The sequence below is a fragment of the Panthera uncia genome, assembly GCF_023721935.1.
Source record: "Panthera uncia isolate 11264 chromosome A3 unlocalized genomic scaffold, Puncia_PCG_1.0 HiC_scaffold_11, whole genome shotgun sequence".
Classification (NCBI taxonomy): Eukaryota; Metazoa; Chordata; class Mammalia; order Carnivora; family Felidae; genus Panthera; species Panthera uncia.
In genome coordinates, this window is record NW_026057578.1 from 13,566,337 (window position 1) to 13,581,446 (window position 15,110).

Here is a 15,110-nt window from a genome sequence, read left to right on the forward strand (position 1 = left end):
TGGTGGACGTGTCTGTGTTTAAATGAGATGCTGGGAGAGTGAAAACGGAAAGGACTGAATCGGCGAGGGTGAGGCTGGCCTGGCTCAGATGCGAATCGGCGAACGTGTCATTTATGTCCATCTCTTCGGAGGAGAGTAGCAAGCACGACACCGTAAATGTTGGCCTCTTCCGCAAAGAAGTGTGCGCGCCTTCAGTTTCTTGAAGTGTGTGGGCTGGTTGGTCGATCTTTCACGGTTTTCTGCTTGTTGCCATCAGGAGAAGAAGTGTTTCTTTGGGATGCGGACAGGGCACCAGTGCCTGTGCAACAACTCCTGGCGGCTGGGTCGTGGCCTGGTCGGTGGGGACACAATGGGGATTTTGGCCAAAGGGAGAGCACGCTTCCACCCAAAAGTGGCCTGCGGGATGCACATCCATCTGGTAGTATCAGGCCCTACAGGCCCTGATCTGGCTTTTGTTTTTGTTTTTTAAGAGAAGCCAGAAGCCTAGGTTGTTATGTGAAGTTTCTCGATTTTATATTTTGGCAGTGAATTAAAATGTTAACAAATGGTATGTAGGCCGAAGAAAGACGGTCTGACCTTTGAGCCAGTTAACCGAAGAGCCGGGGTAAGTGTCTTCTAGGAGGAGGACCACTAAAATGGCATTGGGCCCGGGGACGAGATGCGCTGTGCCCCCCCCCACACCCACACCCGCTCCCTGTGGGGGCTGGGCCTCCCTGACTGCTTTAAAATATGTGGTCCTCTGTGTCTCTTTCAGATCCTGGCTCCACAGAGAGAACAGCCCAGAAAAGAAAGTTCCCCAGCCCTCCGCATTCTTCCAATGGCCACTCGCCACAGGACACATCAACAAGCCCCATTAAAAAGAAAAAGAAACCCGGCTTACTGAACAATAACAATAAGGAGCAGGTAAAGGGCCGCTGGGAATGGTGTGCACACCAGCAGGACGAAGGCTGTAGTGGGAAGCGTTTCAGCTTTCCGGGGGTTTCTGACAGCCGCTGTTCTTGGCATTTAGCAGGCTGCCTTGCTGCAGCTGTCATTTGCATAGGACAAGAAGGACAGCCCAAAATGGGTCTGTGTAGCCATTTCTGTTAGCTTTGCAGATCTGTGTTGGGGACAGGGCAGTGACCCAGATGAGATGAAGGATACTGTGCTTTAGGATTTGGGGATTTTCCTTGGATTTTGTTTTTGCACTCTGGGGCTGTTTCCCCACATGGCCTGAGGATTTTTTTCCTGCTAGGCCAGGCTGGTAGGATGGTTCTGAGCTCTGCCTCGAGGTGGTTGTGTGGCTAAGGCAGGCTCCCTCCTGGTCTCAGCTTTCTCATCTGTAAAATAACGGGTTTAGGTCTGTGGTAAGACAGCTGCTGTCTCTACCCATTGTCCACCCTCCACTTTGGTGATTGGTCACCCGTTGGTCTCATTGCGTGTAGACCCCAGGCGGCACGAGTCTTCTCTAGACCCCAGCCTCCTTCTGCAGCCAGGACCTATCAATGAGATAGGAATATCCATGAGCCATCTTGGATCTTGCTTAAGAAACCTAGTTTTAAAATTCTCGAATGCAAGCTAGATATTCTTCTGATTAAAAAAAATGAGAGCTGCTTTAGTGGACCCTGGGGTCCAGTCTCCTAGTATCGGAAGAAACAGGATGTCCCAGGGGTTCTGATACCATTTCAGCAGGGATTCCTTGGGATGTATTCATCCATCTTGTGCATTATGGAGTGCTGACGTGGGCCCTGGGGATTGGAGGTTGAATAAGACAAGGTTGTTACTTTCATGGGAAAGAAACCTAGCAACGGTTGAATGCCCAGAACTGGGAGAGGGTTACATTTCTGCACACTAATCTATTTCCATTCTCAAAATTACATAGCGAAATGCCAGCTCTGCCTTTGCCGTGTGGCTGTGGGCAAGTTAACCTCTTTGTGCCTGCTTTTCTCATCTACCGATGGGAATGAAGGTCCTGCTCCTGATTGCACAGGGTTGTTGGGATGAACTGAGCCCACTGATGCAAATCATAATAATAAAAATTAAGCCAGGCTCGACACAAAGTGGAATAATCACACAAACCATGTGTGAAATCGAGAAACGACAGCTGTAGAAGTGTTCTAGAACTGGGCTGTTCGGTATGATTGCCACAAGCCATGTGTGGCCACTGAGCACCTACCTGCAAATGTGACCCAGGGACTGATTTTTTTTTTTTTTTTCCCTGGGTTGGATAGTGCAAATCTAATGAGTTGGGAATCCTGTTCAAAGAGAAGAAACAGATGGGTCCTAAATACATTTTTAGGGAGATTGAGAAAGCTAGGCCAGTATTGGCAATAATAATCATAAAAGCAGTGTTGACTCACTCCCTGTTGTAAGCATTTTTCTGTGTTAATGTTTATAATCCTCCTGTGAGAAAGAGCTGTAATTATCTCCCTTCTGCAGATGAAAACATCGAGGTTCAGAGAGGTTAAGTTGTCTCCTCAAGGCCTCTGAGCAAATTAGAAGTTGCATTCGAGCTCAGGTCGGCCGGTCTGGCTTAAAGCAGTGGCGACCATCTCTGTCACCCGGGAGCCATTCCATAGCTTCTGGGAATGAAGACTGAAAACGAAACCCCAAGGCCACAGATAATCCCCAAACCTTAATTTAGCTAGTAATTGAACTTCCTGGGCAAACCCTCCCTTATCGGATACCAGGACGCCTCAAGGCAGATACTGTCCCCTCTGTGCAGAAAGCCTTCTCCTTCGACCTCTCTCTGTGTGTGCACGCACGCATCATGCTTTTTGAATTCCTACCTGTCTTTTAAGGAACTGGCTCGTAACTCTCTTTCTGGAAGCCGATCAGCTTGGGCAGTCCACACGTTTTCTTCTCTCCCTTCCCCATCCATGTGTACCATTTCTCTTAACACGTTTGTCGGTCCATGTTTCCCTGAGAAATAGCCACAGGGTGGAGGTTTGCATATGCACAGTGCGTTCTAGACGTAGAAAAGAGGAGACCCCGAGTAGCTGGACACAGGACACGGTGACGCTCCTGAATAATCTGTAATCTTCAGTATTGATAGGAGAGTTTACAGGACTGTTGCACAGAGGAAGTGTCCTGACCCAGAGGTTGGACTCTAGCCTCACTGCATCTGGGAAATTCACTCTGGGACCTCGTCAGTTGCTTTCCTAGCTTTGAGCTTCAGTTACCTTGTAAAATAGGGGTTTGGATTGGGCACATTATAAGGTTGATTGTAGGTTTTTCAGATCTAAAACTCCCTGGGGCCCAACCGTCAGGAGTTGGCGAAAGAGAAAGGGGCTTAACTGTAAAGAAATGAAATTCTTGAACCTTGACCCCATAATTCATTCTAGCATATGGTATTTGCATAGTAGCAACAGCCTCCCTCACGCACAGTCTGTTTTTCCTTAAGGGGAACTTAAATTCCTTAAAAAAAAATTCTTCTGGGCACTTTCCCTTTTCTCTTTCTTCATTTTAGAATTTTATAGCATTACAGAATTATGGCATTAAAGGCAAATTGTAGGTCCATGAGTGCTGGGTTTTACCAATAATATAATTTCTTAGTCACCAACATTTGAAGATCATGAGATTTCAAATAACAACTTGTATTTTTGGGTTCTTATAAAAACTCAGAAAAATCCAGCAACAGCTGGAGCGGAGTAGAGCTTGCTCCTTTAGACGCAGGGCCTGTGGGCTGTAGTTTTCCACACTCCCCACCCCTCCCCGCAGCGTGACACCCGACTTGCTTTGCTCATTCCTTCTGCCTCTAGTTCTCTTAAGTGTTCAAGTGCGTTTGGTTTTTGGCACATGTCAAGATTCTTCTCCCCTTCCTCTCTTTTTCTTCTGCTTTCTTTTTTGTGTTCAAAAAATAAATCCTCTCTGGCCTTATAGAAACACCCTCCCTGCCCCCATATTTTTCCATTTTTGGTAGAGACCTTTTATTACCAAGTGGAGATGGGGGTTGAATTTTTAAGGTTGGACCCTGTTTCACTCATTTTTCATGTATTAGGAATTCAGTACTTTTAGGGAGTTGCAAGAGGAACTTTAAAACACACTTTGGTTTTAGGGAAGAAAGTATTTAGGGCTTACAGTTCATTTTTTATGGCTCTTTGGTCCAGTGGTTTTGCCCTGTAGGAACGGTTTGAAAACATATAGGTGTTTTTTCTCCATCCCAAAGCCTGGAAGGATGCTCTGGCATTTTGTGGAAGAAGGTTAGGTTGCCAAGCGTCCTGCAGTAGATGGCCCAAGAAATATCTTCCCTCAAATGACATTAGGGCCTTTACTGAAAAATACCATTCGAACTTTCAGTTCTCAGGACATCTGACTTTGAAGACTCCTTTTGGGAGGTTTATTTTTATTTTATTTTTTCCCCATCATTAAAGGATTGAGAAATAATCTGCTAACAGATTGGGTATATCTTTGATCAACTATGGCAGAGAAACGATGGGGTTCCTCCTCACTGCCCCCGAGCACAGGGTATATACATACCATAAATGGGTGGGCTAGAACTTACTTTCTCGGGCCCGCGCAATGTCTTAAGAACTTAAACATACTCCGGAAGTCCCTTGTTGGGCTGGGGCAGTGTATTAATAGTTGGGATTGTGAAGGGGGTTGTAGGCTTGCTGGCTTCTCCCTCAGCCCAGGCAGCACTGGGAGAGTGTACCTGCCTCGCTGCCCCGATCACTGGAGCTGTCCTGGGGCTGCTGCTTAAGAGGGGCCAAGTTCTGCCTCTCCCTGTTGTCTCGCCAGCATCCAGGCTGAGTGCCAGTGACATTCCTCACACTCCAGGGCCGGGCAGTTTTTCCTTAGAGCACTGTTTGTGCTTTAAATGCTGAAGAATAAAAGCTGGAACAAGGACTCTTTTCACTTACATATGTTACCTCTGTGCTCCAGGTGGGGTTTCGTGTTTGTGGCCCCTCCACAGAGGCCCCTCCATGGTCCCGCATGTACTCTGTGCTCCCACACAGCCGGCGTACCCCTTTTCCGGTTTACACAGACCAGGTGTCAGCTCACTACCGCCTGTGAGCCGGGTGGGCCCAGAGCCCGTTTTTGTAAATAAAGTTTTATTGGCACGCAGCCACGTTCATTCATTTACATACTGTCTCCGGTTGCTTTTCTGCTACTGTGGCCGGCTTGAGCAGTTGTGCTAGAGAGAGATCACATGACCTGCAGAGCCTCAGCTATGAACTGTCTTCACAGAACCCTTTGTAGAAGTTTTGGGTCACTGGTATAAGACTGAGGTGTTCTAGAAGTGAGTTCATGAGCCCGTCTGTTTTCTTGTTAATCAGCCTGTGGAAGAAGCAGGGAAATAACATTTGCTCACACAGCCTGCAGTTATCCTGTAAGAACATAGGTTGCAACCTTACTAGCAGGCTGGTAACACACCTTATACATAGGGGGAGAAAATCATAACTCCTTTCACCTGGAATGGTTCGCTTTTCCTCTTTCACATGTTCCATATTTGTTATCAGCCTGTTTGTATGGAGCAGGAAACAGCAGATGAGGCAGGTATCTGATTGAGATTAGCGGCCAGCCCGTTCTCAGCAATACAGCTGCTGCTTGTGGAACGAGGGAATAGCCTGCAGAGCGTTTGGAGCAGCCTGGCACCCCGCCCCGCCCCGTGATTCCCCCCAGGAACATCCATTCCCAGCCAGTTGTGGGGTGGGGGTGAGGACTTGGGGCGGGGGGAAGCTTCGCTTCACCAGTGGCCATCCCGGGCTTCTGCTAGACAGGAAGGACCTGGGCTGCCAGTTAGGGAGATTAGCTGGCCTTTCGATCCTTCCAGTTTTGTGTAGATTGACTCTTCCTGTCCTATTATTAACTTGCTGAAAGGAAGTCGGGCGCTGAGCTATGGCTTACTGCTATGTGGCAAAAGCCACAAAGGCGTTCTGAAAGACCTCGGGTTGGAAATAGTTGTGCTTGCTTGATATGTGAGGCTTATCTTTCAGTACGAGGATCTTCTCCCCCTCTTCCCACTCCCCACCTACCTCTTCTTTCTTGTCGTCCTGCTTCTCCTCCCCTTCCCCCGTCCCCCACCCCCCTTCACCCCTGTCTTCCTGCCCCAAATGCACACAACCATTTCCTAGGCAGATAGCGAACGTTGTACATTGTGGTTCTCAACCAAGGGCCGTTTTACCCCTGAGGGACGTTTGGCGATATCTGGAGACCTTTTTGATCCTCACAGTTGTGTGGATGGGGTCCTGGCATCCAGCCACGGATGCTCCCACACATCCTACGGTGCACAGGACAGCTCCATCCCACAAAGAGTTTTCTGGCCCGAACGACAGCAGTGAGGGTGCGAGCCCCCGCTGTAGGTGGCGTTCTGCTTGTATGTCCCCTTCTGTGGAGTTCTTAGCTGTTTTCAGATCCCCCCCCCCTCCCCATTCCAGCTCTTTGCATGAAACAAGGTATTTTTGAACTAGAGAGAATGTTCTGTGAGGGGGTCACTTGGGCATTAGAGTCTCTCCTCACCCGGCATCGTCTTATACAGGGAATCAGGGCGAGAGAGGGAGCTGTGAGACCCCTGATCTGGGCCTGGGGGCCAGAGGAGTTGTTTCAACCTAGGTTTTTCAGCTCTTCGGTAAGAGTAGCTGTGTGTGTCCTGCGTCCCTCTCTGGGTGGTCGTGAGGACAAAATGAATTAGCGTGTATGATAGTATGTTGAGTATGCGGTCTGGAGAGAATATTGTAACGGTGTTATTCTCTGGAAACCCAAGTATAGAGCAGTGCACCAGACCTAAACCAGGGAAAGAATGGGGCTCAAATATTATGCAATCATCCTTAAAAATCTTAGTTGTTTTCTTAGTAGAAATGAGAGTGGGGAGGCTTAGAAGGATGGATTAAAAAAGATCTGCTAAGGAAGCATCTGGGAGGCTCTTTATCAAGGAGTATAGAAATAGCAGGCATTTTGGGAACGTTAAAACCTCATAATAAAAACCAGGAACAAGACACAACTGCTTGTAATCTTGACAGTTCTGGGAATTATCCGGGGTGGGGGGGGGAGGGTCTCGGGATAAAATAAGGGCCTCATATAAATTAGGAAAAAAAGAAAAGTAGTATAAAAATATTAGAGATGAATAGACAAAACAGATGTTGCTTAGAGAAGATATTAAAAAAATTTTTTTTTAATGTTTATTTACTTTTCAGAGAGAGATGGAGACAGAGTATGAGCAAGGGAGGGTCATAGAGAGAGGGAGACACAGAATCCGAAGCAGGCTCTAGGCTCTGAGCTGTCCTCACAGAGCCCAGCCCGACGCAGGGCTCGAACCCACAAACTGCAAGATCATGACCTGAGCTGAAGTCAGAGGCTCAACCGACTGAGCCACCCAGGCGCCCTGAGAAGATACTATTTTTAATCAATAAACTAAGAACCATTTATTTGTGAGGTCAGGATTGGAAAAATCCAACATCATTTCTATGTACCAACAATAACTACTTAGACAAGAGAGTAGAAAAAATCCCATTCATAGTATCAACAGAAATTAGGCAGCTTTAATCAGCATATGAGCATCTTTGTGGAGGAAAACGGTAATGTTTTGCTGACAAGGAGGGAAAGAAAGAAGCTCACTGTCAGAGATAGGTGCTGTGGTTGTGGAGATTAGCTATTATCCATAGAAATCGAGGCTCCAAGTGGGTTGAGGATCTTTAAGAAGATCATGTAGGCAGTTACTGGGTCACCACCAGACTCTCTCGTAGTGCTTCTGAAATACTGTATTTGTTACTAATTTCCGATAGACGTTTTCCCGATAAGTTTCTTCTGAGTGATCTTACATGTTTGGAGTATGTCTTTGCTGGATTCTATAATTTATTATTAGGGAGACATTTCTCGTGTTTTGAGGACATAACCATGTTCAAGAATCATAGCTTCAGGAAGCCTCTGATTGGCTCTAATACTTTATGCATTGGGGGGGGTAGAAAAAAAAAATAAATCCCCCCCCCCTTTTTTTTTCTGTGACTTAAATTCAGTTGATCTGTTCTCCAGAAGCCTGTGGAAAGAATCCTAGGGTGAATTGCCACACATTTGTTGGCTTTGTTTAGACTTCCATACCTGTGTTAGTAATATTAGTAAAAGCAGCAGTGTGTTAAATGCATATGTTGTTATATCGTCTCGTTTAATCCCAACCAGAATTCCGTGAAATTGGGTATTATCATCCCCATTTTACAGATGAGAAAATTGAAGCTGAGAGATGAAGAGATTTGCCCAGGGTCATGCAGCTGGTAGAGCTCAGATTTCAACCTGGTTATGCCTAGGTCGTAGCCATTGTAACTCTTCTGTTAGGGTAGGCTACTAACTCTGGTCAGACACCAGCTTTTCAATCTATGGCTTCTGCCAATAGAGGAGAGAGGGAGAAAAGGAAAGTATCTTAATATCTAACGAGCTGCAAACTGTGTATTTAGTAGAGTAACCCAAGATAGCTTTGTAATGAATGTGTGAAATGCTGTGATTTTCTTTTGTTGTTGTTGACGTATTTGTTCAAATTCCTTTTGCGAATGCGCATGTGTTTTGAAACTGAACCTGTCTCTCTTGCCTACATTTCAGTCAGAACTAAGACATGGTCCGTTTTACTATATGAAGCAGCCACTCACCACAGACCCTGTTGATGTTGTACCGCAGGATGGACGGAATGATTTCTACTGCTGGGTTTGTCACCGGGAAGGCCAAGTCCTTTGCTGTGAGCTCTGTCCCCGGGTTTATCACGCTAAGTGTCTGAGACTGACATCGGAACCAGAGGGGGACTGGTTTTGTCCTGAATGTGAGGTTAGTTCCTGACGAACGAATGCATTCTCTGCCTCATTTCCTCTCCTTTTTCTTTCTTCCTTTGATTTTAAAAGTTTCAAATCATCCAGATATGGAAAAAAAAAAAAAAAAAAAGAAATTTCTTGCATTCCCCTTGTTCTATCCTGGTCACCCCCCTTTGGGGACCAGCTTTGGCAGGGGCCTCAGCACTGCGGCTTTTTGGAAAAACAATTGCACTGAGTATCGGTTTTGATTCTTCCTGGGTCTTTGGATCACTCTGGGATCTGGAACCCTCTCCGAATTCTCCCGTAATGAACATTTCAGAAGTTAAGTCCTAAACCGTTAACCGTTCACACGTCTGGAAAAGATCGCACGCGGGGGTCTCCTCATCTTGGATGGCGTCTCCTGCTGCCTCATTGAATCATCGGTGGTAGCTGAGCCCAGAAGACCACTGTGGGTCGCACGCTGCTTATGGCTGTCATCTGATGCTCCCAGGCACGCCACAGCTGTTTCTGCAGTGCCCACTGGGTGCTAGGGATTCGGCAGGGAGCAAAAAGGGGCACGCGTTACAAGCTTTTCAGGAGAAGAGGACGAAAACCCAATGAAAGGAATCAAAAGAGGAGGAATGGGGAGTAGGGAGGGTGGAGGGCGTTTTCCGTTTGAAGTGAAGAGGCCCGGGAAGGTCTCCCTAAGATTTGAGAATGGCGCGCAGGGAGGGAAGAGTGAGCTGCCTTCAGGCAGAGGGTGCTGTGGGCGCAGAACCAGAGTAGAAGCCCCGTGAGGAACATGCATCCGGGTTGGAAAGCCGAAATGCTTTTCGTTAACACCATTATTACTGTGCTCCTCAAATCTGAGGTGGCTTCTTTTCTTGGCGACTTGCAGTTACGATGCTTTTTCAAAATGCTGCAAGTGATGTCATCTGCAGAGTCATTTCATGCAGAGTGTCACTTTGGTTCGAAGGTATATTAGAGCTCGGTCTCAAACAACGAGATCTTTAGGGAGGAGAAAAAGCAAGCTTTATCAATAGTGGTGATACTGCTTTTGTGTTGGGAAAAGAGAAAAATAAATACTTGAAAAGAAATTCGACATCAGATCGCTATGATGATGACGTTTTAATGGTGTTCTGTGGCTAAGATTGTGAAAGATGGCGGCAGGCTCCCGTTGGGTCCCTCAAGACGGGGCGACGTGTCGGACGTGCTTTGCTCAGCGAGGCCCTCTTGTTGTGGGGCTCCACCTGGTTCTCGTACATTCAGGGTGGGCAGCGGAGCCTTCATCCGTGTCCTTGTGTCTTGACCCACCCTTCCCGATTGTTTAATAATTTTCCAGAAACGAGAGTGGCTTTTGCTGCAGATAGATCTTGATGAATGTGGACTGGAACATGTGGGATTTATTTTCCTGCGTAGAAAGAGCCCAGAGGCAGGGCCAGGCCAGGGTTTGTTCATAGCCAGACTCTTTCTGTTTTCATTGTTGAGGCGATATGTCCCCCATGGCCATAGGATGGCTGCTGGGGTTTTTTTTTTTATCACTTGTGTCTAGACAAAAATCCCTCTAAGGGGAGGAGTGTTTTCTCTTTTCATCCCTTTTTAAAATCAAGCAGAAGGACTTTGCCCTTCAGCCTCCAGCTGACTTGCCCTTGGCCTCACTCATTGGTCAGGATCGGATCGGTCCTCATGCAGAAAAATCTTGGAAATGCCTCTCTGGCACTTGGAATCTATATTGTGGGAACCAGGCACTGCCAGCCAGGAGAGAGGGATTGGGGATGGAGGACAAGTGAATTTGTTCGCCATGGATAGTTACCTGGAAACACACAGCAATTCAAACAAACAGGTGTTCTGTGTCTAAGATTTCGGGCCACACATTTCTTCCAGGGGTGCATTGGCAGTGCAGTCAACTGGAAAGACTGGCTGTTTCAGGCTCTGGGAGCTAAGCAGTTAGATGCATGCGTCACATACCGTTTTCAGCTTCTGAGCAACTCTTCTGTTGCCCTTTTCCTCGACAACCAACCAGACACATCTGAAAGTTCCTTTTGGAGGATCCAGAGATATAAAGGATGAAAACTAAATCAAGATTAATTGGAGAAAACTTTTCTCAGCTCTCCCTACACAGATGGTTAAAGAGTGTTTCCTGACATCATCAGAATTTGCTATTTTCGTTGTTGTTGCTACATAAGGAGTCTGACTCCGGGATATGGTACCAGATTTACATAGCAGAGTCTGGTTTCAGACATTTCTCTGGGCCTCTTCTTTGATGGGAATTTCCCTTTCAAGATGACATTTATTTCCCATGGAGACAGACAACGAGACCGTGCGCCTTGCATAGTTTGCCTAGAATGTCCTGAGTGGGTTCACATCCGTGGTGACAGAGAATGAAGCCATATTTATATTTAGTTCACTGCCACCCCTTGGATTGTTTCTACGGAGAAGACTGTCCTTTTTCCATCAGTGATGTCATTGAGTGTAATGCCTCATCGGTTTCCTGAAAGGTAGCCCAGAACCCTCAGGGGATCAAATTAAGTGACTGATTTCATTGTGTACAGAGATACCCTGGAACCATCAGTGGTCTTTCCTTTTCACATCCCCTTCTTGAGAACTCACAACCGTAATCGTGATTTTTCAGGTCCCTGCCTACTTGCATCTTTCTCTGATTAGGTCCTCTTCATGAGTGCAAAACGCTTCCCAGATGAGGTCATCAGTGGATTGATGTGCCTCTTAATTTTTATCTACCGATTCAGTGTATGATCGGGTAGATTGGGGTCCTTCTCAAGTGAAACAACCAATCTTGTTTGGATGGAAAGGATTGTTTTTCTTTTTATATGTGCCTATCAGAACACGTAAAAGGGAGGAAAGGGAACTATGTATGGGGATAGTAACTTTTTTCTAACCGGACGTTTGTGTGATTTTGACTTGTAGAAGATTACAGTAGCAGAATGCATCGAGACTCAGAGTAAAGCCATGACAATGCTCACCATTGAACAGCTCTCCTACCTGCTCAAATTTGCCATTCAGAAAATGAAACAGCCAGGGGTAAGAAGAAAGTTCCTCTTGATACAAGCATAAGTGGGAAATAGTGACTTTTGTTATTTTCTGTTAACATTCTGAGTGGTCTCTGCTTTCCAGACACCTGTGCGAACTCTGGGCCTTCTTAGGTGCCCGGTTCAAATACCTGTAAATTAAATACGAGGTATGACGACGTTCGGTTAATTCTCTCTGGTGAGCACTCTGTGTCCCCAGGGAGTGTAATCGGGAAATGGCATACAGTAGAAAGTTGGTGGGGAATTTAAAATTCTGATTGGTTGTGAAGTGAAGCCTCATACCCATACCCCATCAGGTAAGGAGCTTTTGTGTTTCTTCCCTCGGGAATTAGTAAAATTCCATTTCAACGACAGCATGCAGTACAGCCGGTTTATTTAGAGTCAAGGTCTGATGATGGAACCTCCAAGTAAAATGCAACCTGTCAAGAGGTGGAGAATTTGGTTAAATTCCTTCAGTTTTGAAACGGGATTTGATGTACAACCCGTGCCCCTTAAAGAAAATCCAGATGGGAAAGCAGGGGTGCCACATTTAGCCGGCACGCACTGTTTACCAATGCTTCCCTTCCCCAGAGGCCTGGTCACATCATACACACCCACGGTGGTGTTACTTTTTTTTTTTTTTTTTTTTTTAATTTTTTTTAATGTTTATTTTTGAGACAGTGCGAGAGACAGGAGTGCAAGCAGTGGAAGGGCAGAGAGAGGGAGACACAGAATCCGAAGCGGGCTCCAGGCTCTGAGCTGTCAGCCCAGAGCCCGACACGGGGCCCCAACTCACGAACCCTGAGATCATGACCTGGGCTGAAGCTGGACGCTTAACTGACTGAGCCACTCAGGCGCCCCTGGTGTTACTTTTCATGTGACCTTTTTCAGGAGGACGATGGTAAAATGCCTGGTTCTTAAAAATACGTTGTGCCCATATCATCACCATGTTAGGACATTCTACGAACAGACGAATCTAGAGAAACTTGAGAGTAGGGTTTTCCTTTTCTGATTTGCACAAAGGCACCGTATGGGCTAGTCGTGACCCTTTGTTAAACTCTCCAGAGTCTGCTTTCTAAGTCAAGTGAATATATGGCCAGGTTGAAACTCAGGGCATTGAGTGTAGCCCCTGTGGCCTCATTTCTTAAAAACAACAACAAACCTCCAAGCTTTTGTTTTGAGATTAGATTCTGAAATTCGATACCATGACAGGAATTCAGAGCGTGCCAATTGGGTGTTGCTAAATTGGGTATCTGTTTGTCTCTTTAACAAAAATCTCTCTCAATGGAAGCAAAAGCCTGGATGGCCTCAGTTTGGAAAGAAAAACAGTTCTTTTTTTTTTTTTTTTTTTTTGTAAACTGTAGAGTCGTTTTTATGTTGAGTGACAAGGAATTACTTCCTGCTTTTTCATAGGCTAAATGATATCTGCTGAGGACTGTTTACAAAAAGAATAGATTCATGTGGACTTCTCAACACTGTAGAATTATAAGCCAAAAAGAAAAATCGAAGAAGGCATTAATTTCTCACATAAATTGTTTGATGTAAAATCAATCAGAGCAGAAAGTTGCTGATGATATTGAAGCATCTTTTTTAACTTGGAATGGCCAGACACTTTCCTTCTGGGCAAAAGAGGGCTCCCATGACAGCAAATGGTAGCCTTTTCAGATGCCTTGCTTGAGTATCATTTGGTGTTTCATTAAATCTTTTAGATATTGACAGATTGATTTTTAAGAGCTTAAGATTTTATTTTTATTTTTATTTTTTAAAAAATATTTTTATTATTGAGAGGGAGAGAGACAGAGAGTGAGCAGGAGAGGGGCATAGAGAGAGGGAAACACAGGATTCAAAGCAGGTTCCAGGCTCTGAGCTGTCAGCACAGAGCCCGACGAGGGGTTTGACCTTGTGAACTGTGAGATCATGACCTGAGCTGAAGTTGGAAGCTTAACCGACTGAGCCCCCCAGGTGCCCTGGATTTTAATTTTAAATATATATATTTTACTTTTGAGAGAGAGAGAGAGAGAGAGGGAGCACGCACGTGCATACATGCGTGCATGAGCAGGGGAGAGGCAGAGAGTCCCAAGCAGGCTCTGCACTGTCAGCACAGAGCCCGATGGAGGGTTTGAATTCATGAACCAGTGAGATCGTGACTTGAGCCAAAATTAAGAATCGATGCTCAACTGACTGAGCCATCCAGACGCCCCAAGATTTTACTTTTAAGTCATTTCTACACCCAGTGTGGGGCTCGAACTTATAACCCCATAGATCAAGAGTCACATACTCCACTGACCAAGCCAGGCAGGCATTTCAAATCTTTTGGATTTTTTTTTTTTAATTTAAAAAAAAAAAATTTTTTTTTATTAAAAAAGGAGGAGGGGGAGGGGCAGAGAGAGAGGGCGACACAGAATCCGAAGCAGGCTCCAGGCTCTGAGCTGTCAGCACAGAGCCCGACGTGCGGCTTGAGCTCACAGACTGTGAGATCATGACCTGAGCGGAAGTCGGTTGCATAACCGATGGAGCCACCCAGGCGCCCCTCTTTTAGATTTTTGAATATTGGTAACACCACCCATCGACAAACCGGGCCTTGCATTTTGAGCTGGTTCACGTAGGGCTTAAGAGAACATGGATCAATGTGAAAAATGTTGACATGGTCCCTGTGTTGTGGGTAATTTGGCTTCTTAACAGGGGAGCAAAATCTCAGTGTCTGAATTTTCCCCCCAAGTGTAAAATACCTGTTGGCACTTTAGGGGGACTTTATTTACTGTGTCATCCCTAGGTGTGACTAGATTTCACTGACAGTCCGTTTTGCAGGATTTTTACAGGACATTGATAAGCCTTATTCACCATTCACGTTCAAAGTAGCTGATTGTGTGTTCTCTTGTTGATCTTAATAGAAGAGGACAGGACCTGTTAATTTGGGTATATATTGAAAACAAAACAAACCACAAAACCAGAACAGCTCCCATGATGATTGATGACCATTCAGAACTAGAACTTGAACCAGCTTGGTACTCCCTAAGGTCATTCCTGTATGGAAACGCCTAGAACTGTATCCTCTGAAAAGTTGTCTCCATTTGAAAAGTACTTTGTTGCTATTAATACTCTGTCTTCCTCAGTAATGATGGGTTTGTGTGTGTGTGTGTGTGTGCACCTCTTTTCTTTCTTTTATAGACGGATGCATTCCAGAAGCCTGTTCCATTGGAACAGCATCCCGACTACGCAGAATACATCTTCCATCCTATGGATCTTTGTACATTGGAAAAGGTTGGCCTTCATCAAAGAACCTCACCGTTGTAGCCCCGAATTATCGAGATGCCTAACGACCCTTCCTCACTTCCTGTGCCCCATCTCAAGTTAGATGGTTTCTCTACCTTTCCCCTGCGCCATTTTTATTTGG

General features: G+C 45.8%; 1 protein-coding gene across 20 annotated transcripts in view; it reads left to right on the forward strand.

The window, feature by feature from the left end:
• ZMYND8 (zinc finger MYND-type containing 8) overlaps positions 1–15,110 on the forward strand; it is a 124,437-nt gene that overhangs the window by 38,080 nt on the left and 71,247 nt on the right. For 12 of the 20 annotated variants that reach the window (XM_049649906.1, XM_049649917.1, XM_049649905.1 and 9 more), the window contains 4 exons: positions 755–903; positions 8,509–8,727; positions 11,616–11,729; positions 14,885–14,977. In XM_049649906.1, coding sequence (XP_049505863.1) covers positions 755–903; positions 8,509–8,727; positions 11,616–11,729; positions 14,885–14,977 — 575 coding nt within the window. Of the gene's footprint in view, positions 605–754; positions 904–8,508; positions 8,728–11,615; positions 11,730–14,884; positions 14,978–15,110 lie in introns of all 20 variants that reach the window. The other 8 variants (XM_049649913.1, XM_049649920.1, XM_049649912.1 and 5 more) reach the window with 2 other exon arrangements.